Source organism: Centruroides vittatus, unplaced genomic scaffold, assembly GCF_030686945.1.
Source record: "Centruroides vittatus isolate TY-2023 unplaced genomic scaffold, ASM3068694v2 contig_663, whole genome shotgun sequence".
In the NCBI taxonomy this organism is placed as follows: Eukaryota; Metazoa; Arthropoda; class Arachnida; order Scorpiones; family Buthidae; genus Centruroides; species Centruroides vittatus.
Genome location: NW_027122416.1, coordinates 309677 through 336463, shown reverse-complemented (window position 1 = coordinate 336463; position 26787 = coordinate 309677). Strand labels below are relative to the sequence as shown.

At 32.4% G+C, this 26787-nt stretch overlaps 1 protein-coding gene across 1 annotated transcript; it reads left to right on the top strand.

Annotated features, from left to right (window-relative positions):
* Positions 1–18500: 18500 nt before the first annotated feature.
* LOC136980061 (uncharacterized) lies at positions 18501–21497 on the top strand. Its single transcript, XM_067276107.1, has 2 exons — positions 18501–18594; positions 21073–21497. The coding sequence occupies exons 1-2, from the start codon at positions 18583–18585 to the stop codon at positions 21391–21393; spliced, it is 333 nt and encodes a 110-aa protein (XP_067132208.1). The 5' UTR covers positions 18501–18582; the 3' UTR covers positions 21394–21497.
* Positions 21498–26787: the final 5290 nt, after the last annotated feature.

The following is a 26787-nucleotide window of genomic DNA, read 5'->3' as shown; positions in this document are numbered from 1 at the left end:
CCTCTTGCATTTACATCCAATTCCTCATATACTTTTCTCATTGCCACTTCTAATACTAACTTGTAAGTTAAATAAAACTGTAGAAAGTGCATCTCCCTGTTTGAGCTATTTCTGAATTGCAAATGCCCTTGACAAATATCCCTGGATCTTAACTCTGCCTTCCGTCTTCTCTAAAGTTAACTTTGTTAAATTAATAACTTTTTGAGGTATTCCCAATTCCTGCAGACTCGCCCAAACTTTTTCTTTTCTAACACTATCATAACCGTTTTTAAAGTCGATATAAAGATGGTATATCTCAATATTATACACGTAGCATTTCTCCAGAATTAACCTTATAGTGGAGATTTGATCTATAGTTGATCTGTTATTACGAAAACCGCACTGGTTATCTCCCACTATATTTTCCATGTATGCTGCCAACCTCTTTGCTAATATTTTTGAAAAAAATTTATAAACTACATTCAGTAAAGTAATTCCGCTGTAGTTGCCACAATCTAGTTTGTCTCCTTTTTTTGTGTATTGGGAATATTATTCGTCTATTTCTACCTTGTGGAAACCGTTCACTTTTCCAGAATTGGGTAGCTACCTTTAGTAATACCTCTCCGGAAGTAATTCTCCTAGGCGATCGCCCGAGTGTTGCCATAAACTTAACAAACAAACAGAATTGTCAGAAATGATTACAGATTTTGCACGTTGGCAATGACAGACCCGACTCACTTTTGCTTGTAGTTACGAGTGTCATCGACACAATCATTCACAATAAACGAATAATGGAAAGCCAAGAACTCATCTATATAAACTCAGTTAATCATAAAGTACATGATCAGACTTGATTGGAAACCCTTCAAATCATAACATAAAGCTTTATGCTATGATAATATCAATTTTGATCTGTGCTTAATTCAGAATTTATAATTTTTTTCTCTTTTTCTTTTATTTCAGGTTATACGTAATCAAAATTTCCAACCCGAATTTTAAAAAGACGATATCGAAAAATATGGATTCTACAAGGATTCGGCAAGTCATTCCGCAAAACAACAGGAAAGATTTCATTTTCATTAACCAATGGAAATTTCTATCGATGTGCATGAAATTCTTAAGTTTGAATTTCGAAAAGACATGTTCTCTGCACATCGCGCTCATGTTGGCGGGAGCCAAAATATAACCAATTTACTACGTTTTCGAAACAATCCTTCGATCCTCCAAAGAGCAATTATCAGCATTCGATTGGCTTATATTCGTTTATTTTATGTTTAGTATGTCCATTGAAATATTTTCTTTCTATTATTTTCACGCCAACAAATCAATAGCGCAAAGTAAATCATTCAACCTAAAACTAACGAAGGACACAATAAACTATTAATACTAAAATGCTGTTTGATATTGATAATGAGCATAGCATACTTTTTGGCCATCCATTTCAGCATAACTAAAGGACGTTACAAAGAAAACGATATAAATAGCTTAGTTTCTAGAGATTTGTTTCGAAGTTTATTACATTATCTCACGTTCTTCTGTCTTGTATTCTTCATAGTTATTGAAAATAATTTCTTACTTCTTTTCTTCTCTTCTTCGTGTTAGGAAATTGAAAGTGTTTTCAAATTAATTAGCAAAAGCTTGCTTATAGAAGATCGTCTTTCGCAAACGATTGCAGAAGCTCAAGTCAAATATAAAAAGCTTACGTCTATTGTAAATGATCTTAATGTCATTTATTCGCTAATATTACTTTTTTGGACTGTTTTTGTCAGTGGTAATGTCATATTTCAGATCGGGTATATCCTCAACATCGACAAATCTTACTTGACAATATTCGACATTTTAGTGGTTGTTTTTAATGCCGGCGTTAAATTTCTATTATTTTCCGACGTCTGTTGTTGTTCTTCTTACGTCACCAAAGTTGCTAACGACGTCGTCAACGACATTTACGAAATGTCTTTGAAGAGCGATGATAAATGGATCGAAGAGAAGACGTTTCGGTTTTCTGTCATCTCTCTGCAAAATTTGCCGAAATTCTCTGGCTACAATGTGATTAACGTGAATACGAGTCTCTTGTTGACTATTGTGAGTGTTATTGTCACTTACACTGTACTTTTAATTTAGTTCTCTCTAAACGTTGCTTCGTAACTGAATTGCATCTGTGTCTCCCTATCACTATTTTGTCAAGACTTCAAGGTCTGGTAGACATTTGAAATAAGTGGTGAGAAGGCAGATGCCTTCTGACCTCTGTTCTCTTTTAACTACTGCCAAATCACAATTAAACATTTTCTCTTACATTAACAAAGAAAAATGTTTAATTGCTTTCTGAAGGATTTTTTGGCAGTTCTACCCAATGACTTATCATAGTATAAGACATTCCTTACTGATAATGTAAGGTACCCGTTGAGAATTGAAACTGGATCGTTTATTTGGTAAAATCTAATTTAATAATTCAATAAAACCCAGCATTCGTACATGCATCGGGTGATGCGTGTATATCACCCGATGCATGTACGAGTGCTGCGAAAAGAAAAACTTCAACATCTGAAGTGTTGAAGTTTTCCTTTGCCTTTTCCGTCGATGGTCTTTGGATACTCGAATCGGTGCGTGCTGGCTATACGACTGCATATTATTACAGAAAAATATTCAATTCAAATATTCAACTCTCCGAAATACTTAATCAAAACCATTTACATTTTTAATGTAATATATCATTAATATTTCTAAATGTGCGTATCAAGTTCTTTTATCTAACTAAACTGCATATTGATTCATAATGCAATGCTCGAAATTTTAAAAATGCATTGGATAAAAAGGTTAAAGGAACAATATGTTAATGGAAACTCTACTATATTATAAATTTCTGTTCTTCAATGCCCTTATGGACGTTGCTAAAATAATAAAGTTTCAATTATTAGTTAAATTTCGGTCAACACTCTTATGGGGATCTAACAATAACTAATTCTGAATAATGAGAATAATATACGGAAGCAAACGAATTTGATTGAAATGATCTAAATCAGTGTTTTCCAAACTTTTGAAATCTGTGTACCTTTTGTATAATTTTCTTAATGCTGAGTACCCCTCGTCAAAAAAATTGCATATACTTTAAATCAAAAACCAAAGATAACGAGGATATTCCATTTCTATATGCTGCTGCAAATGAAAAATAGAAAAAGCCAAAATAGAAGACTATGTGGAAAATATTGTTCCTAGATATAGCAATATGGACTTTAGGTCTCATTTTCGTCTTTCTAGAAGCACTGTCAAAGTAAGTCTCTGCTAAGAATTGTTGGTTGTAGTAACTAGCTACAGAAAAATTGGATTATTCGGCAATTTTACCTTTTTATTAATACTAAAGCACATAACAAACCTTTCCAGTTAGAAAAATCGCACAAAAGCTAAAAATACACACGCGCACATTGTAACAATTCAATGTGTAGATACTGGAGGTTTTTGTGTGACACTGTTGTCTTGGCCATAAGGTGCAGGAATACACGGAATCACAGCACCCGGCGAAACCGCTAAGAAGTAACGAAGTTTTTTATTATTTTTCTATGTTTTTAATCGAAAAAAGTAAACTGCTTGTTGACCAGGAACAGCCGAAGCACGGTGCAGCGTGTACCCCCATAAACTCTTCCCGTACCCCTGCGGGTACGCGTACCACACTTTGGGAAACACTGATCTAAATCAACAAACTATAAACAAAGACACTAATTTAGGTCGTGTTTATATTTTGTAGAATAAAGTTAATACTGAACATTAAATAGAACGTTAATACTGAAACAAATGTGCAGGAAAGAGAAACATCTGTTTGACACAATATTTAGGTTATATATGCCTTTTACACCACGTATTCGGTAGAACATTCTCCTGTATAGGATATTAGAAGAATCTGTCCATAATCGTCATGAAAACCACGATTCGGGTCGTAATTCCCGTTTAGACCAGAATCTTATTGTTAGATAAAAAGATGTTGCGCAAATGGAGTAAAACACAAAACTCCGTTATTAAAGATAAGTGACGAATACGTATTTGTCACTTATCTTTAATCGTATCTCTGTTTTCTCAAGTGTCAAAAGTGTCTTGCTCTGTTGATCTTAGTTATAAACATAACTAAGATCAACAGAGCAAGACACTTTTGTCACTTGAAAAAACAGAGATACTGTTGTATCTATCTTTTAATAAATACGCTTTGTTACGTGTCATCAATACTAACAAAGTCGGTTTTATAATTGGAAGTCTCGTGACAAATTTCATTATTATTTAACTAGAAAATATATTTTCAGAGAAAGTCGATATTTCCTTGGACACATACGCCAAGAAGTCCTGTTTGATGTTACTCTATTCCTGGAAATTAATCATCCTGCCTATGTGTGAAGTTTACTGAAAATATTCCATCACAGCTAAATCGTACGATATGACACACCACCTTCCGTGTTTTAATACAATAAAATATAAACGTGGTAAAATAAATTTATTGTTTTGTGACGTCATAAAAATCGCTCGGTTTCGTATTTTTCTCGTAGTTTAATACAAAACGAACTAATACTTGAATTTTAAATAAATTACTGTTTATCCGGTAATATAGAATTTAGTTGTGTCACAGATTTTACTACTAATTGTATTACTAATAACTTTTTCTCGCCATGCAATAAACAAATATTCATTCTTCTATTCTTCACAAAACCTAAGATTTCTGGACATGGTTGATATAAAAAATAAATCGAAGAGGAGATTCTAATCAAAAATTCATAAATACAAACACAAATTTTTTCAAAGTTGATCTCGTGCTTAATATTACTGTGAAATATGAATTTTGGAATTTACACAGCGTTTTAGCATTTAGGTAAAAGTCTTTACGAAAAACAACAAGTATTTCGAAAATTAGTGAATCTTCTCAATTAATTTTTGCTGAAGACTTCGCTATTGACAATTAAAAGTTCAAGTGAAAGAAATTCATTCGCAATTTCGTCAGCTTTTTCACGGAACACGCGACATTGTGCAGATAGAGTCAAGAGATTTAACAAATTGAAGGAAACTGAAATAAATCTAAGAAAAACTATTAACATTTTCTAATATTTTTCGATTTTTTGTGTAATTTTCGTGTTTTCTTACACCGCATTTCACACTACAAATAAAGAAAAAAGATGAAACGGTCTATGACAGGCTTCAAAGCGCTGGTGTTTTACGATTCATTGTCTCAAGATTCTGAAGAAACAGTCGAACACAGACGAAAAGTAATAACCTTTAACGAAATTAAATTTCATCCCGTGTTTTATCAATATAAATATCTCTTTCCAAATACGATTAAGCAATCTCACTTTAATGAAACGAATTCGAAGAGAATGAAAATGTCTGGATAATATCAGACAAGAACATTTTAAGAGAAATGCGTGGCAGAGAAAGACTAAACATGAAAGAAATATCTCATATATTGTATTAAATCGTAAAGGCGGATAGTTGTTTAAAGGCCGAAGACTGCAAACGACGTTAGATTTAACAAAATTTCTTATCGACTTGCAGATATCTTAGAGAAGCCACATAATAGGAAATTGGCTGAAGAAAGTTATCATCACAACTCTCGATCCGAGATTAATAGGAAAAAAAAGTGATCACATGACATAGGTGTCGCGCATATCGATACGGTTGTAAACAAGCCGTTCCGTTCTAAGGATAGCTTACTTTATAATAATGGAAGAACGAAAATATTTTTTAGAAAGGTTAACAACGGTACAATTAAAGGAGGAATAAAAAAAGTACAATGCCAAGTTAGCTGGTAGGAAAGCCGATTTTATAGAAAGGTAAGTTAAAATAATCTACATCTACATTTTTATCGTTAATTATTACATTTAAACATTTATAATTTCAAGTCCTTATAACTGTTAAATGTTAGGCAACTTAACCCATTCTTAGCTGCAAGTCCAGATGGGCTAGTGGATGATGATAAAATATTAGAAGTTAAATGTCCTTACTTCAGTTTTAAACTTCCTGTGAATGTGCTAAAGATACCATATTTGGAATGTACTGATGACAAAATTACTTTAAAACGGAATCATGATTATTTTCATGAAATCCAAGGACAATTAGCAGTGAAAAATAGACAAGTTGCTCATCTGTTTATTTACACAAAAAGTGACTTCAAAGTTTGTACCATTCCAAGAGATGGTAAATTCATTGCAGACATGATTGAAACACTAATTATGTTTTCCCATGAGCATATTAAGCCAGCTCTTTTAACAAAAAATGTTTTATAAGCACTAAGTTTATAAAATAATTGAGCTAATTGTTATTTTACAATTTGAGATTATGTAAAATTTTCTAGATGGTGTATAGTGTGAATTTTTTAAATAATAATAAGAGATTTTGTTTTAAAGATTAAAATTCTTTTATTAGCTTACAAATATTTATTCAACTATAGTACAAATTTTAAAGCCACTATATTACTTTGAATTGAAGTTCCACAATGAAGACCTTACTGTGTATGCTAGTATACATTCTTGATCTTAGAATTTATAAACAGACAAAAATTTAAAAATACTATAGATGGAAAACTTAAATTAGGCTAGGGTCTAGAATGGAAAAAAAAATTATATACGGTATTAATAGAGAGCTAGATTAACAGTGAAACAAATTAAGAATCTCTGCCAACAATGCATGGTCTAAAATTGCATAACATAAAACATATAAATATAATTTCACTGCCAAGTTTGGTTACTGTCGGATGCATGTGTTGCCTCAAAATTTTATATGTACAGTACGAGCCATTCCTATAATACGTTTAATATGTATTCTTTTACTAGATATTTTTCTGTCTCGAGATGACAAACTGCTGTTCAGCTGTGCTTTTCCTCTCATAAAAGTGGGTATATTTACCACAACATCTTTAGTAATTAGTTATTCCTAAATGTTAAAACCTCCATCAGCCATTACCCAGTGTTAAAATAATTATTGGATTTTCGTTTAAAGAATTAACAAATCGTACTTTACAACCGACAACGTATCGCTTAGTCTGTTTACAACCTCGTCGATACTAGCGCCGCGTGCGGAGTAGATTTCATTTTTTTCCCATATTAACGAAATAGTGTATTATCCACTATCATTAACATACGTTTTAAATCCAGAATTATATTTTTGATAAACTGGGATAAATTTTCATACGCCTAGTCATTACGAGGATTTGCCCGAAGTTTTACAAATGCAATAATAACCTATTAACGAGAGATAAAAAGTATTCCCGCCGTTTTGGCTTCTTCAGATGTTAAATATAATACTGTAATAGGGTTCTTACGATGCACAATTCTTTCCTTTCTTTCTTCGTAACAATGGTATTGTTCAATAATGCGCGACATCAATTAAATAACGCCGTACTTTTCTAACACAATAACATATCCAATCGCTACTTCGTTAGATTTATAATCGTGTATAACTGGCTGAGAGAAAAATTTGACGATTTATATTACAAACACAAAAATTCTAAACTTGTAGTGACTATAACAAGTCATAATGTGATATAACGATTCAGCAATAATATTTTAAATTGTTCTAAATCCATACATATAGATATCCAGCAACGTGTTTCTTAACTTTTCCGGCAACATTTAAAATTGCGCGTAACGCCATCTGTTACACTATTTTTTCAAAATTTTAATATTTTTATTATCATAAAATGGCATAAAGCGTAATTTTCAGGGTAGGGATTGGTGTAATAAAAATTGTATGTACTAATAACCAGTAGAATCGTCATTAAGTTCTACTACAGATATGACACACGACCATCTTTATCTCCCCACTCCATCGATATTTAACCACCGAAATTTAATAGCATCGATTTCCCTAATGCATACAAAATTTTGTCTCAAACACACCCACAGCAACAAATACACACAAGAATTACCCGCGAATTGTTTTGCATTTCTTCTCGTTTCAAGGTGTCTTCAGTACTAAAATGTAAAAATCTTTGGGGTCATTTTTGACCGATCGCCATACTTTTCCTCTATTACATAACAGACACCAGAATGTAAACTTTGCAACACAACTTTTCTAATAACATGCATCAATATCGATTACTCTTCGGGTAAACATCGCAGAATACCTGAAAATATTTACTCAAAGTAAATTCATTAAATACATCAAACAAACGTATCGATTTTTCTAAATTACTAAAGCATGCGAAAGAACAATTCACTCATCTATAAAGTATTATTATTCCTCTTTTCAGAAACAGTTTCGTGTGTCTGGTAAGTGAATGAAGTTTTAATATTTTGTATGTTTTAAACTGTTTAGGGAAAAACGATCTGTGAATAATTCGGAAAAAACACACTTCGTAACAGACTAGCAAATGCCACGTATTTGGTAGTTTATTCAAGAATCAAATCAATTCGTAATAATTGTAGATTAAGTTGAAAGATATCTTATTGTCATTTATACTCATTCAGACAAATCTAACCCGCAACAAGTCAACCAGAATGGATGAAGACGAAAAAGTGAGTAAGTACGCACTTTCATATAATAAATAATAAAAATCGTGATCAAATTCGTAACAGCATACTCATCCTGGAAGATCCGGATAACAACGACCTTAAGTGACCAACAATTCAACGTGGTTTGAGTAATTGCTAACTTACAATTTTCTTCTTTGTCTGACTTTAGCTTGTAACAAGCCAAACCATTTGGAATCGAATTTGAAAACGAAATACTTTAAAATCAAATTCATTTCTTATATAATTTAAATTCAAAAGTATAAAATTTGCAAATATTCAGAATGTCTTTCAGAAAACAACACAAAAATCTAGTGCTAAACAAGCAATGGAAACCTCTGTCGATATGCATGAAATTCTTAGGTTTGACAGTTTCCCTGGACATCGTGTTCATGTTGACCAAATCCAAAATTTATCCAATTTACTACATTTTCGAAACAATCCTTCGATCCTCTAAAGGCAACTTATCTGCAATCGATTGGTTCATATTCGTTTATTTTATATTTAGCATCTCCATTTACATATTCTTTTTGTATTACTTTCTTGGCACCAAACGGACCATCCTCTCGAAAATCAACATCGTCAATGAAATAGTTAGAACCGACACTAAGAAAATACACCATAAGCTGTTAATATTGAAATGCTGTTTGATTTGGATAACGAGCATAGCACATTTTGTGGCATTCGATCTCACTACAGCTGAAGGACTTTACGAAGAATATGATGGAAATAGCTTAGTTTCGAGACATCTGTTTAATTACGAAGATGAGAAATGTTTATTACATTATCTGACGTTCTTCTGTTTTGTATTCTTCATGATTATCGAAAATAATTTCCTACTGTTTTTTTTTCTTCTTCCGCATGCAAGGAGATCGAAAGTATTTTTAAATTAATTAGCAAAAGCTTGCTTATCGAATGATTCTTCGCAGATCATTGCCGAGGCTCGGTTCAACTATAGAAAGCTGACGTGTATTGTAAACGACCTGAACGCCGTTTATTCGCCGATGTTATTTCTTTGGACGGTTATGGTGAGTGGTAATGTCATATTCTTGATTGGATATATTTGCAACACAGATAAATCAAATATTTTCACATTATCCGAAATCTTATTAATTTCTTCCCATTCTGGTTTTGAGGTATTGTTGTTATCCTATATGCGCTGTTGTTCTTCTAACGTCACTAAAGCTGCTAACGATGTGGTAAAGGACATTTACGACACGTCTTTGAAGAGCGATGACAAATGGATCGAAGAAAAAACATTTCGCTTTTCCATGATCGCTCTGCAATATTTACCAAAATTTTCTGGTTATATATTCAACATAAATACAAATCTCTTAGTAACTATTTTTAATCATTATCTATTATTTTCACTTATACTGTACTACTAGTTCGATTCTCTGTAAAATGAACACTGCTTCGTGAAAGAATTAACACGCACGCATCACAATAATGTAAGCATTAGAAATTCTGTAACAGAAAATGTTTCACTCACAATTCACATACACATCTTTAAGTCTTGTATGAAAGTACAATAACCTTGTATTTCAGTACATCTTCTGAAATGTATTTTGATTGTCAAAATATCTTTCGTGACGATTAAGAACATAAACAAAAATAGAGTAATTAAAATACTGTTTCATAGATTTTGTCAATACTTAAGAAAACTCATAAAGAATGTTTAGCTGTCATATCGACCATGCTCAATACGTCAAATCGATGTAATGATGTAATTTAAGCAAGTCCCGTGACACGTTTTTGTCGGTTTATGATGTCCGACACGCACGTTCTCCCTCGAACCCTCGGGTTTTAAACCGCTTTACACGACGTTAGAAGTGCATCACTACGTGTGTGTTTACCTATCAAGCAGAAATGGTAAAAACCTACCCTGTTTAGTTTCGTTTCCAAGAAAATACCTAATAATTTATGGTAACAAGGACGTACTCTTGACCTGCATAAGATGTAAAAAATACATTTCTTCAGGGGTGGGTGGCGTAAACAATGATAATAATTATTCGTAATTCGTAAATAGAATTTGTAATTAGGAGAAAACTTCAACATAAACGCGCGTTTTCCACAGTTTTGCAACAATTCCTTTATTTTTTACAAATTCAAATTATAAATTTAGCCAAACGGGTTCTGGTAGCTGTAGTGAGTGAAGGAAATGTACGAGAACATTCTGTTTGCTGTCACGCATTGATCACATCGATTATTGAATCGGCTTCGACGAATTTTCAGGTAAGTTTTGGAGATGCCAAATTAAATCTTTTCTTGAGACGTGATTAAAATTTTAAGCGGAAAATCGAAAGTTCGTAGATTAGGTAGATTAAGTAAGCGTTGGCGCTTCTGTTGAATTTGAAATTAATTTCTCAAAGCAAGATAATTAATCTCTCGGATTTTTATTATAGCATCTTATACAAGATTGCGCCTCGTATTTCAATAGCGAGGTTGAGGCCGAAGTTTTACACGCGAAAACGTGTACGTCGGACGTTCGGCGCCGCTTTCCTGTAAGCCTAGAAGTTTGACAATGGTGCTTGGAAATTCAGTGGAATCATGCTCGACATTCCAAACTCTATTGTCAAGCTTCTAGGCTTACAGGAAAGCGACGCTAAACGTCCGACGTACACGTTTTCGCGTGTAAAATTACGGCCTCAACCTCGCTAATATCTATTCAAATCGAAAAGTTTAAAAAGTTAGTCTCATCAAAAAAATTTTTTTTTTTTATTGTTGACATCGCTTTTACTTTTTAGGCTGTTATACATAACAGAGGGAAATTATGGCAATCGGTCAAAAACTGACCCCTATCCAAGATTTTTACTTCTTTGGACTCGGGAGATCTTGAAAGCTCGAGAAATGCAAAAAATATTCCAAAGTTTTTGTATGTATGGATGGTAGTGTATGGGTGGAGGCATTATTTTGTTCACCCTGCATTTAGGCCCCTTAATTAATTAGGTTTGGGAAAATAGTAAAACAAATACGTGCATTTTTGAATCCGTCTTTCAAGTGGGTCTGTGTGAATGCACTTGTTGCACCTGCCATGTTGAAGCTTATCGCGCTTTTTGTCAAACTTTCTGAAATTTTTCAGGTAGATTTGTTTATTAGTGGGATCGATGCCATTAAATTTTTATGATTAAGAGTCGAGGAAGTAAGAAGATAAAAGAGGTCGTGTGTTTGTCCAGTAGGGTCGGACTTAATGACGAGTAAAATTGTCATTAAGTCCGACATACATACTGGACATACACACGACCTCTTTTATCTTTCTACATCATGCATACCGTCAAAATTAAGCTTTTGGCTTTATTAAATTACTAAATTTTATATTTTCACTTCTATTCGCGAGATTATTGCCATCTTGGCATCGATTCAAGTCGAAGATGTAAAAGTCGTTCTGGTCCAGCAAACAACCACCATAAACATTTCTATTTTCTAGAATTCTGTGTAATAAATAAAATAATTTTTGATTTTTTATAAATTAATTGAATGCAGCTTGAGAATTTCGGCGAATTATTTACTAACTAGGAGATACGCCCGGCGTTGCTCGGGCAAAAGTAACGATAGCGAAGATTAAGATTATTACGTTATAGTCACAGAAGAAAAAGAGTAATTTCATCAACGAATTAAGTATTTCTAAAGAAAAGTCGAATTTGAAAATCGAATATTCTAATATTGTTCGATTTTCATCGAATGTTCTAATGAAGGAAAGTCGAAAAAAACCGAACTAATCTGTTTAAATTTGAAAATCGAATATTTTCTAACATATTACTGTTTTTTTTTTTTTGCTCCTTCGCCCGTAAATCTTGCACGTCGCTTTCTCTTGTTCTCTATTCTTACTTAACACTTTCCTTGTTGATGGAAGCCTTGAACCTGTCCCTCTCCCCGTGGGGAGGAATTTGGAAAAATCCCTTCTTAATGTGCGTTTTCGTGACGTACCGTAACTATGTACCAAATTTCAACTTTCAACTCCTAACCGTTTGGGCTCTGCGCTAATTATTATTATTAATTATTGAATTAGCTCAGACTCGTCGTCGAATTATATATACTAGATTGAACACCGGTTTTAGTCGACAATAATGTAAATGACGTTCAACACGACTTGTTTTACTTACACCGGGCGTATTACGTCATATACTTAAGATTTCCTATTAATTTAAGATACTACTACTCGTACCTGGCACAATACTTCCTGTGAAAAGTTGTTAAATTACGAATAAATAAAGAAAATAAATAAAATTTACTACACGGCAAAGGATATAGAGGAGGAGCATCACTACGGCAAGAGTGATATTGGGCTAATTTTCGTTTCTTGTTATTTTAAGTAAACTTATAAATTAAATTAATAATTGGAATTGAATTAATTGAAAGAAAAATAAAATATGTAAAAATATCAATAAATACAGTAAATACATATACAAACGTTCTGAAACCTGATATATACATCTATATATATAATCGAGACAGGTTGATAATAATAATAATAATAATAATAATAATCAGTGCAGAGCCAAACGGGTAAGAGTTGAAAGTTGAAATTTGGTACACAGTTAGGGTACGTCACGAGGACGCACACTAAGAAGGGATTTTTCGAAATTCCTCTTCACGGGGGAGCGAGACAGGATTAAGTCTTATCACTTCCATCAACAATGGAAGTGTCAAGTAACAATGGAAGTGTTACATAACAATGGAATTGTTAAGAGAAAGCGTGGCCGAATAACCTCCAGAGAAATTACTGAACATGACTGGGGCTTAACAGCTAATGAGGTTTTCGCATTTGGTGGAGTACCAGAGAGACCGGAAGTCGAAGGTATATTCGGATTTGGAGTTTCTGCACATGTATTGGTTAGTATCTTATTTATATTATAAATGAATCTGTATGAGTTGCTGAATCTTCTGTGTTATTTGTACGTTCTACGAAAATGTTTTCGGCTGCAGATGCAAGGCTGTTCGGATCTTGACGATCTGTGACATAGCTTGGAAGAAAGTCTTGATCTGTGAAAATATCTCTGTTGAATGGATAAATTCCAGACACGCGAAAAAATCCAGAGATTATATTATTTGGCACAACTGCTAATGGAAGTGCTAAAGAGACAATACCAGGATTTTCCTTGGATTAGTCTTCATCCACGAAGCAGATACAGAGTTGATAAATTTTTTTAAACTCCGGTCTAAAGGCTGGAGCTTGTGACTGCAGTGTGGGGGAAAAGATAAAATAATGACAACGTTGTCTTTTGAGAAATTTAATCCGGGAGTTGAGAGGTGAGACTCGTGGTTATCAAGCAATAACAGTATAGGCCTTTCTTTTGTACATTTAGTAGTTTCAACGAGATGTTTCAAAAACATTAGAAATTGCTCCTCTTTCATCCATCCGGATGGGTTTGCTGTTCCAATAGAACCTGCATGAGAATTTTGCAGAAAGTGGTCTCTAAAGTGTACTGGAGGAAAGACAAATAACGGCGGAATGCTGTTTCCAGAAGCAGATACTGCAAGAGCCATAGTTACTAGTTTGCCCCTTTCAGCCGAGGTGATAGAACCAATTTGGCGAAATCCTTTTCTAGCAACAACACGATGAGGACGTTGCACTGTAGTTATTCCAGTTTCATCGACATCGTAAATGTCATTGGGGCAGAATTGGTAACGCTCAAATAAATTTTCTAAATTTGTGAAAAAGGCATCCACATTTGTCTTATTCAAACTTGTGGCTTTAGATAGACTGGTGGCTTGGGGTGTTCATATCGATAGTATTTAGGAATCCTGTAAACCAATCGGGGCCTGCCATTAGGGTATCATTCCAGATTTGAGGAAACGGTTTGATAAGCGCTGTTGCATAGTTATATGCTCATTTACGTACTTGTTTTGGCGTTAGCCCAAAATAAATATCGGAAGCTTTTTTTATATATCTTTCTAACTCCAACTCCTCATCACTGGTAAAGACTTGTCTGCTCTTTTTATAACCCATTTGAACCGTAGAGCTTACAGAATCAAGTTTTTTGTCAGTTATTTTCTTGCAGAATCTTGCTAAAGTTCTGTAATAGATATTGTATTCTTCTGCAGTTTTCCTAATGAAAATTGGCTGAACATCATTTTTAACTGCTTTGGCAGCTCTTAGTAAAACGTCTTCAGGTGGGGTATTTTTATCAGTTTTTTCATTTTATAATTTTGTACCATCTGAATAAAGAGAAGAACGAACTAATTGGAGTAATGTTTTCCCTTTTCTAATTTTAAAACTATAATGTACGATGATAAAAAATCGTCAACCGCTTTCCTTCTCTTTCAATAAAAAGATTGTACACAAAACGGGGTAAGTTGTCTCAGTGACAAGTTGCCCCGTTCGATGTGTGACAATTTGCCCCAAATGAGCTTTCTTAACAAATCAGTTCATAGTTTCTAATTTCAAATTAGAAAATTCGATTGCTCATAATGTATATATGTTACCGGCAAAACCCAATTTTACGCCAAACTAGTTTGGCATAAGCGTGTCAGGCCAAACTAGTTTAGAGTTATTATTCAAGTATATTAATGGTTAAAATAAAATGAAAAGGCAATCAATGAGATGAACAATATTTATTTAAACATAGTCTACTTAATTATAAAAAACGGGTTAATATTACCTTAAATATCGAAGGTGGAGGCTCCTCTCCGATTCCGGGATTGAGAAGACAGGGAACAGTGGGGACGCGTGTTATAACCTAACTTAACCTAACCTATTATAATAAATTACCATAATTATTACCAATCAAATTATTAGAATAGGTTAGGTTAGGTTAGAACGTGCGCCCCCACTGTCCTCTGTCTTCCGATCGCTGGAATCGGAGACGAGCCGCCATCTTCGATACCTAGGGTAACATTAACAAAAAATGGTATTGATTAGAAGTGACACAACACTTGTACAAAACTATAAAATAAAAATAAGCTAATCAGTACTTATCAGTTTGTATTATTATTATTATTAAGCCATGCACTTTTAATGGTAATTAATTTTCGAAAATATTTTCAAAAATTCAAACGAAATAATAAAAAATAACTTTTAAAATCAAACTAAACTTAAAAATGAACTTATTTGTGTTTTATGATGAACTTAAATTAAACATTAATATAGTTAACCATTAATATACTTGAATAATTCTAAACTACTTTGGCCTGACACGCTAGTTTGGTCTAGGAAAAACTAGTTTGGCGTAAAATCGAGTTTTGCCGGTAACATATATATGTTACAGTCAAAACCCGTTTTTAGTTAGAACGCGTTTTAACTAGTTGAAACTAGTTTATACTGGAAGTCTTTGTTAAAACCCGTTTTGTCTAGTTAAAACTAGTTTTAACTGAAATTCATTTCTGACTAGCAGTAAATCACTCTATATGTTGCAGTCCTAACTAAAAACTGGTTTTGACTGCAACATATATAGTGATTCAGGGTAAGACGGTAAGCAGGGAAAGATGCCTACTTTTTGATATTTTCAAACGGTGACGTCAGATATTGTCACATGTTTGTATGATGAATCGTTTTGCCAATATTCAGTGCGGAAAGCTGTAGTTGGCTACCGTTACCTCATTTTCTACATCCGAGAAGAATAAAAGCAAGATAAGAACGAAGCTTTTGTTGCGAAATGTTTCTAGAATCATTTCAAAACTAAACGTTAAAATAAAATTAATTAAAAATTGCGAAAAACAATTAACCTGTGATGTATTTAAGGTTCTAAAGTTTTCATTGTGAGCTACCGCCGATCCCGATCGGACATGCACTAGGCATCTTGCCCTGACAAATGGAAAAGATGCCACATTTTTCTTGGGGTAACATGCCTAATTTTTGTCAATTGAATTCCAATATGCCTATTTTTAATAAATTTTTGTTTTGTCGTTTTATTGAAGGATATGCATAGAAATTACAGTATATAAGGACTTTTCAAAAAAGTTTTTGGACCGAAAAAAGCTTTCAGCTAGCTATAGAGCACGTTCGAACGGGCGGAAACTTAACAATACTTATACTGCGCTGTTATACTTACTATGAAGTACTTTGTACTACATACGCAATAAATTAAATTTGGTTAAGATATTCGAAAATTAATTTCATGCAATTATATTTGTTATCTTACCCTAACGGCATTCGGCTCACCCGGATACTTAGGGTGAGATGCCTAAAATGGCAGACAGTAAAAAGTCGTCATTGCAAACACAATATACAATTGTTTTTCATATACTCCAAAGTTTTATTTGCAAAACATGCTCAAGAATATGATATTTTCGTTAGAGGCCTCTAAAACCCAAATAATCGCAATAATTCCTTCACAAGCGAAATGTTAGGCATCTTTCCCCGAATCACTACACATAACTTTATTTATTTCTCCCAAACACATTTATGTAGCTAAAATTAGTTTTAACTAATGTTAAAAGTTAAAACTAGTTTTATCTAAAATCAAAACATGTAAATTAACTAGACAAAGCAGTAAATTTAACTAGACAAAACCCGTTTGTCTAGTTAATTTACTGCTAAACCCGTTTTGTCTAGTTAATTTACTGCTAAACCCGTTTTGTCTAGTTAAAACTAGAATTTACTGCAAGTCAAAAATGAATTTGAGTTAAAACTAGTTTTAACTAGACAAAACAGGTTTTAACAAATACGTCCAGTATAAACTAGTTTCAACTAGTTAAAACGCGTTCTAACTAAAAACGGGTTTTGACTGTAACATATACATTAAGGATCCACCTAATAGAAAATATAGTTGTTACTCACGTTTAACTAATTGCAAGTTTTCAAACGGCACAAAACACGACAGATCAAAATTTTGGCGACTTGCCGTAAAACTTTTAACCGCAAATAAACGGAAAACAATGCAACGGATATTATTCGAATTTTTTGATGACGTAGGCGAGCGGTAACGAATCTACTCCTAGATGACGTGACCGTTCAATTTTGATTATATTGGCGATATTTGCACTGTGACAACATGCCCCTTATGACAACTACCCCCGGTCTCCCCTATTTAACATTTATGCTAAATTTCTAATATTTTTGTATATTATTTACTAGTATTATATTAAATAAAAGATTTTATATATATATCCAGCGATTGCAAGAAATATTTTCTATTTTACGTTTGTGGTCACTTTTTCGTAGTTGGACGCAAAAGTAAAAAAAATCCCATTTTGTAACGGGCCGGGGTACACCTCAATCTTCCTTTAATACAAGAATTTTGCTATTTTTAACGACTTTTATGCCAGCCACTATTTTCTTTCAGTCAAACTGTGACTATTGAACCCCTAAAGATATGTTTCCAATCCATTAAATACAAGAGATATTTTGCACGATTATTTGATAAGACCGGAAAGAAGGGAGATTTTTTATGATGTATTAGGTGTAAATAAGCAACAAGAATATACAAATAATAGGATATATTTGTTTAAATTGAACTTGTTAATAGGATAAATTTATGTATAACGTACACAGAGGGATAAATTAAGAACATAATTCGGATTAAATTTTTACCAGTAACTTTCATCTTAACCTTGAAGCTGTTTTCCTCCAGACAAAACAAAAGTCACGTGATGAGCATTTCCAGTTTATCAGACACGACAGAATCGTTGTAAGTCTCGCTGCATTCGTGACTGAAACAAAATATTTAACCAGAGTTTGAAATTTTATATTAGAAATCCCACAAACCCATGGTTGTATATTTTATTATTATTTTTCTAGTTTTGAAATAAATGATATTTATAACGAATCCGAACGGAAAAGCATATTCCAAACGATTCTCCAACTGTTAATGGTTTAAATAAACGTATAAATTATATTAAATTACGGTTAAAATTTGAAGTAACTAAATATAAAATGAGATTTTTGAAAAGGGATAGAAAATTTGCTAGAAGCGTATTAAAAGACAGAAAAAAAAATATTTAATTAATTCAAAAATAAAAGTAAAGAAAAGGTAAAAAAAGTTGAAAAATGTTAAGTCTTGGCGACGTCACGTATACCCGCTATTTAAGTTTAGTGAATTACTTGTTATCCTTGGCTCTTTTCGTAGAACGAGGAAAGTCCATTTTTTATAGAGAAAACGATTTTGTAATCTTTCGGTGTTCTGTTTTTGAATGGAGCTAACCAAATCTCCGTCATTTCTTCCTGGACACTCTTGACAGATACGTTATGAAGCTCCCCGTAAGTAGGCCTGTTATAAGTTTCTAAATATATTTAAAAGACTGTGTTGGCCACGTAATACACTTTTATGAATTATTTATAAGATATAATGTTAGTTTTCGTATAGTTGTAAAAATTCGTTTTAGTTTGTTAAATATCTAATTAAATTCCCGTCTACATTATTCGGACAAAATCATATCTATACGCAATTGTTCCAATTTTACCTGAAATAAGACAAGTTGATTTTAAAAGTTTTCTTTCTCTTTAATATAATTAATGGTGTATTAATGAATATATACAGATGAACCAGATCTATTAGAAGTAAATTACGATAAGTTTTCATCGTATATTATTGAAGAAATGCTGCCTTAAAGATTTCGTCCGGAGGTGACATTTTATTGTTTGATAATGTACTCGACTTTATTATCTTATATTAGTACACGAAGAAAAGACATGCTCCGCTCACATTTTAGAAGCATTCTATTTAACACTCGTTTTAAATGTTTACAGTATGCATCGTTAAAGTGTTTTAATTAACCCTGTTTAAATTACAACATCAAAACAGGGTTGTCAGTCAGTACTAGTCTATAGACCGTTTGTGGTAAAGTTTAACTTTTCTGACAGGTTGTAGTGTGTACAATAACATTATATAACTTATTAAGAAGAATAACAGATTTATTAAACAGATTGAATGTTATAATGTTGTTTGTCGACTGAAAACATACTTTAAAATTTAAAAGAAAATACTATAATTGAAATTAAAACTTTCAGTCATTTAAATTAATATTTCTTAATGTAACAAAGAACAAATTGTATATTCTAATCAACAATTACGTTGCTTAATAATCATTTTATTATAAAATAAACAATAAATAAAGTTGGTATTTCTATTTATTGGTATTGTCTACTGTTTAATAAATTTTATAAATATATTTATTTAATTCTCTATTAAAATAATTAAATGTCATAAAATCCGTAAACACTTTCGTCTATAGTCCTGATAATATTCCTACTATTTTTTATAAAAAGCAGCCCCTATTTCCGATTCGGTATTTCTTCATTTATTTCCTTTAATTTTGGAATTCGGATTTATACCTACACGATGTCAATATCCATTGTTTCTATGTTACCTAAAAAAGATTCTAATTCTCTTTGTCCAATATTAATGATTTCAGCCAAGCTAAAAATGTCTGAAACCTGCCTGTATAGATCCGTGAATGATCAAACTATTGATATATCTCGCCTCCCTTTTCCAGTTTAGACAACTTTTTAAACACTCATAAATTGTTAGAAATATAACACGTAATACTGAAAATTGTTTATATTCAAATCTCTAAAGCTTTTGACTCTGCATTTCCTAATACTCCACTGGAAAAACTATCAACCGAATTTAATTTAGATGACATGAATTTAGATTACTTTGCACTTAAAAATCAAATATTTTAATTTTGTATTTCAGTCAATTTTTTCTCTCTAATAGGCATTTCACAGAGATCTATACTCAGCAATCGTTTCTTTATAAATTGTATTAAAAACCTCCCCTCTAGCACCACTACCTCTTTTATAAATGCTTACAATGATGATATAAAATTAACTGCTAGTCGCCAAGAAACTCTACGAAAAGATATCCATCATATAAACAGGTCATTTAAATTACTAAACCTTTTAATAAATCTTAGCAAAATCAGTTGTTTTTTACCTTTGTTAGAAACAGTAATAAATATTTCTTTAATAAACCAGTGTTTAGAAGTAGTTAAGAAGTATCTCCAAATGCTTTCTCTAATTTTGCATTTGACAAGTAAATAAATTTATCCTCGTACTATATCAAGTTAACAATTGACATAGCGTTTTATTTCGAAACCTACGTAGTTAAAGTCTTTCATTATGCGTCAGAGTAACCTCTAAATGAAAAAAAAAACTCTATTTGAAATTATTAAAGAAATTCCGTGGCTCGAACTAGAAGAAACGTGCAGTTTACTGCACGTACTATACACAGCGTGACGTTGAAACTAAGGACCCAATATGGCGGCTTCATAAGAAATATTGGTATCATTGTTGTTCACAGACCTTGCATCTTTATATCCTTGTGTTCATAGACCTTGCATCTGTTACAAGACTTAACTGTAATTCTAACGTATTGCCCGAAATCTATGCAACTCGTTACTGGATATTTTTAAGCAAATCACTAAATTATAATCAATTGCTTAGTTTTTTTACAAAAAAAACTGGAATTGGTTAAAATGATAATCCAAATTTGGTGGCCAAACATTCCTATTTTATTTCGTAAACTATTCTTAAATTAAAGTCATAAGTAATTTGAGAGGAGATTTGAGAGACACATATATCAAGTTTAAGTTTGACGATAATAATACTTAATTGTTATTGAACAAGTAATGGTTTTTACGACAAAAATTGAAATATCAGTAAATTAAAAGTAGTTTACAGAAACTCTAAGTATTTAAGAAAGAGAAAAAAATGATTTATTTTTGAATTTTGCAGATTTTAATCCTACTAATAATTGTCGTCTCTGTTCTGGCCGACAGAAGGGACAAGGAGAAACGAGGGAGAAGAAGAGACATTCCACAGAGAAGAAGAGATTCGGAAGAAATTGCAACCGGAAGAAGGGGTCCCGGTAGACGCATTGGAGGTAGACACGACACCGTAAGAAGGGAATTTGGAGAAATCGGAAGAGGAAGTGCAGGAAGATTCGGAAAGGGAAGAGGCGACAAAGACAAAGTCGGAAACGGAAATAATAAAGTGGACGGAGATGACGTTGAAGTGCGACCCGAAGTGCGCTTCGGAAGTGGATTCACAGGATAACTTCATAGAAAATGCGTTAAAATTTATAAAACGCTCCGTTGATATTTCGGCATTTTATTAAATGTTAGAATTTCACCAGAAATAAAACTTGTATAACGTTCAAATTACGTCTATTTAATTATTTTCATTTTTATTGCATTAATACAATTTCCAAAATGTATATTATATGCGAGCATATCTAATATAGTGCAAATGTAATAATTCTAAAATTAAGCGATTAAACTTGTTTTATATTTGCCACTAGGGTTTCTCCAACGGGATTCTGGCTGTTTTTTAACCCGGGAAATATCCCGTCAAATTCTTCTCATCCCAGGAAATCTCGCAAATTTCTTAACAATTCACTTTTTTCTTATTTTGTGTTAAAGTAGAGGAAATTTTGCAGATAGAAAGTATAAATAACCCATAAACTGCCAGAATACATTCGTATTTACTAATTTTAAGCCTGCTTATTAGATTTCTTTATTTGCCAAAGCCTGTAATATCTGGAATAATTCTGTTTACGCTGTCTTATTTTTTAACTATGCTCGGTAGCTTCAATAACTGCATTATGCCAGGTTGTGCAAATTGGGCAAGGATACAAACGAGTACGAAGTATGCAAGTACAAAGTTTTTCTTCATAAACCCGATTATTCAAGCCAAACGAACTGCCGAATTATCGGGCTATAAGCTGGATGCCGCTATTAAAGCAGCCGAAGTAGACAAATCAAGCATACCAGACGGTAAAGAAATACTGTAACGCATCTCGAAAACGAACTAGAAATCTTCCAGGCTACGAGTCAAAAACACATAACATCCGTCTTCTCTTAAATACACTAAACACAATTCCACCCTAACCAATTGGATCGAAAAGAGCATTCTCGTCATCAGGACTTTTCATGGACCCGAGTGTCAACGGCCCAGAAAAATTGAATTATTATCATAAATTTTGAAAACGTTTTCATTAACAGTTAGCACTTAACGTATAGTAATAAATAGTTAATATTAATAATATAATAATGACGATAATTTATGGTATTATCTGTTTTATTGAAATCGATGTAAGGTAATTAGTGAGGTTACCTAGTTGCAATTTTAAACCCCAATTTAAAGATTCGTAATCTAGTAAATAACGGGGTCCTATTGGTCTTCAATAAGCCATAAACCCCGAAAACCTAGCTCTCCGCCCCTGCCCAAGTTTCATCAGAGCAAGGACAAAAGGAAAGTTAAAATATACTCGAATTACAAATGTGAGCATACCAATTCAAGTTTAATTTAATTAATATTCAAAAAATGAAGTGACAGTGTCACTTTGATTACAGTGATCATTCTTTAATGACATTCTGAAATTTCATATTTTTTGCTAATAATAAGTAAAGCGATTTTAAAAACGAATCAACGATTAAATTAATGAATTAAATCGTATTAATCATCATATTGTAAGTATCTGAGATAAAGAAATCATTAATTTGATTGTTAAACACACAAAATTGAAGAAAAATATGGACAAATTGTTGATCTTCGTTACTCAATTTTACATAATTTAGAAGAGCACAGAAAACAAAAATTAATGATATTAGAATATTCACAATTCAGTATTAAAAATGCTAATAAAGTAATTAATAGAATACAAAAATTACGAAACGAAAGTCAAGACAAATTACTCAGTTTGGATGTTCAACATATGTACCCAAGTATAGAATGGAATATGATAGAAAAAGGTGTAGTGAAATTACAAGTAGATAAATATTCTATTAAATTAATCAAGTATGCGTATGGTAATAGTTAATTTCTCGTTGACCAGGATTCTTATAAGCCAAAAAAATGGTATAAGTATGTGGTCAAATATGGGGCCAAAATTAGCAAAAATAGTTATGACAGATTTGTTTAAGCGAATACTTTTAATTAACATCATTAATTAAAGATATTCGCTTAGTTATAAGATACTAGCAGGTAGGCCCGGCGTTGCTCGGTCAAAAGTAACGATAGCGAAGATTACGTTATAGTCACACAAGAAAAACAGTAATTTCATCAACGAACTAAGTATTTATAAACAAAGGTCGAATTTGAAAATCGAATATGTTGTAACATATTACCCTTTTTCTTTTTTCTTTTTTTCCATTGCACGTAAATCTTGCACGTCGCTTTCTCTTGTTCTCCGTCGTTACTTCACACTTCCATTGTTGACACTCCATTGTCACTTAACACTTTAGTACTTAAACTTGGTACTCTAACTGTGTACCAAATTTCAACTTTCAAATCCTAACCGTTTTAGCGAAAATTAAAATTATTACGTTACAGTCAATGTTACCCGTTTTCACAGAATGCATGAATCGGGTCCTGCCTATTTCTAGACTAAGTATAGAATTTTTAGATGGGTCAAAAATATGTTCGATTTCCCGCAAAAACGAAAAAAACGTTTTGCACGTCGCTTTCTCTTAACACTTCTATTGTTACTTGACATTCCATTGTTGACACTTCCATTGTTACTTGACACTTCTATTGTTGATGAAAGTGTTAAGACACAATCCTGTCCCTTCCCCGTGGGGAGGAATTTTGAAAAATCCCTTCTTAGTGTGAGTTCTCGTGACGTACCCTAACGGTGTACCAAATTTCAACTTCCAACTCCTAACCGTTTGGGCCCTTCGCTGATTACTATTATTATTATTATTATTATCAATTCGTCTCGATTATATATATAGATGCAGACGATAATTTTTGATAATAAACTGATAAAAATTAAAATTTTCTTAATGTTATAAATGACACTAATGAAGACATACAGTTTGATATTAAAATAAATGAAAATAAAAAATAAATTATTTAGACATAATTATAAATCATCATCAATTTTTTCTGATTCACTTCAATGTCAGACATAATTATAATTAATAAATTAAATAGATTTAATTTTCTAACATACAAGAAACCTTGCAATGAGAAAAACCAATTAATTACAATTCAAATAGTTTAGAAAATATTAAAACGAATAGTTATATTATGAAATTATATATATATATATATATTACAATATAAAAGATAGAAAAATTGAAAATTCCAACAACAAGGAAAATCTGTAATTTAAAATAAAGTCTTTCAAACACATCTGAACTGCAATATGCACAATACATGGTGCTTGCATCATACATATAACTATAATATTTAATTACCATGAATAAAACCGGCAGTAAATAGCCAAAACGATAATTACATCAAAATTTTACAAGAAAATTCTAAAAACAGTTTTTGTGGAATTTTCTTGTAAATCTTAAATATAAACATTTCATGTTGTATACACTATGCCCAATGGTGACCAAAGTACCCCAGGAGTACTCAAATTGATACTTGAGTTAAGCCAAGTTTCTTTTCGAAATACTGTATGTGTGTCTCTGAAGTTTATTTAATCGCAATTTTTTCGCGACATCTCAAGACACGCGGAACCTTCGACAAATTTACGCTTAACAATAATCACCAACAATAGAAATAGCCAACAATACATGCTAACAATTTGTTACGTATTGTTAGAATATATTGTTTAGAACGTGTGACGTATTACGATCCAGTCATATCTTTTCGTCACGTGTTACATAAAACATTAATCGGTTTGAAATATTTCAGAAAAGATCATTTTGTTAAAATAATATTTATTAGAAACAGGATTACTTTCAGTTTTTTAAGTTAAAATATTGCTTTTTTTCTAATACTGTAAATAAAATTATACAAATGTCGAAGCATTCATTTATTCTAAAGTAATTTTATCTGTATTTTTGAGAATTCAAAGAGGAATTTGTAATGATTGTCGCCCTTTGCACCTCAGATAATGCTACCGGAATGTCTTAAGTCGCAAATTTCGATTGAGGGTGCTTGCTACGTTGGTCATTGTTGGTGAGTTTTCTCAGTGAGCTTGTCATAATTAACTCTAACGCTTTGGATATGATTTGTATCAAGTTTTGTGTTTACCTTCAGTTTTACTAAAATTTTTGACATATATTTATTACTGCGTGCTTTATTACTAATTATTGGCATCGAATCTAATCCTGGTCCGATGTGTCGCATTCTTCCTTTCTTCCCTTCCTCAAAATCGTCCATATCGTCTTTCCAGAAACGACAAAGATTTCCCAGCGAACCAGCTCTAAACTCCGAACGACTCGAATCTTTTTTTCTCTATCGGTTTCGTATACTAAGGCACCTCCCAATTTACTTTCTTTTTTGGAGGAGAAATTTGACACCATTTTGACTAAACTCTTAGAAGATTTAGCTACTAAATTCGAAGGGTAGTCAAATTTACATAAAAAGTTTGAACATCGTCTCATTAATGTAGAGAAGAAGGTGGAAGAACTATCTTATTTAAATGTGTCTTCTACTACTCAGACTTCCTACTTTTTATATCTCTTCTAATGAACGTCAGAGAAATAATATTCTTATCTCTGGATTGGAGTTCTGTCACCGGTTTCCGACATTCCGTCATCTGTTAAAAGACCCAATGGAGACTATTTTGGTGAAAGATCTGAAAATAGTTTCAAAATATAATTTGGTGGTGGCTGAACTCGATGTTTCTCCGATAAACAAACTGATTTACCGACAAGTACATAACATTCCGAATGAGATAAAAGTGTTCTAGGGTAAAGTTTTTTGACGCTTTACATTGGAGATCGAGAATTAGAAAAAGAAATCTTGTTTTTTTTATCGAGAGGCTAGGCGACAGGTAAATCTGTTTATCAGAGCTGATTGTTTAACAATTGATGGAGATAACTTTACGTTTGACTGACTGAATAGCAAGCTGATGAAGATTGAAGCTTCTTTATTTACAGAGAGGTTGGTGGATCGTCAAAGGGACGAAAATTAAAAACTTTACCTGTTATTCCTTGCTCAGATCTTTTTACGTTAATGGTTTTATCTTGGAATATATCAAGGTTTACTATATACTGTACTAATTTTGCTGATACGAGTTTTGTTGATTTACTCTTTTCATGTCATATTCTTGGTATAACTGAATGACGGATGACATCTTCGATGAAAACTTTTCTCTCAACGTTAGATCCACAGTTTTATTTTACTGAATCTCTAGCTCAGAAACCTCATGAACCTAGAACACCATCTAGTGGTTTGTTCTTAGTAGTTTCTCGGAAACTTGGAAATTTGTCATCTTCCCGATAATTTTATTATCGCTAAACTTACATTCGATGAACTTTCGTTTAATGATCGTTCTAGACTTCCGATTGTCTATGTTTATATTTCTATCAATGAACGTGATTCATTGATTAAGTATCTTGATAGGTCGATTCTCGATTTTAAAGAAGACGATGACAACTTGATTCTCGGTGATTCTAATGACAGAATTGCTTGTGAAATAGATACATTATATACAGGTTCTAATTTAAATTCTTATAACGTTACAGAGTCTGGAGATATGATATT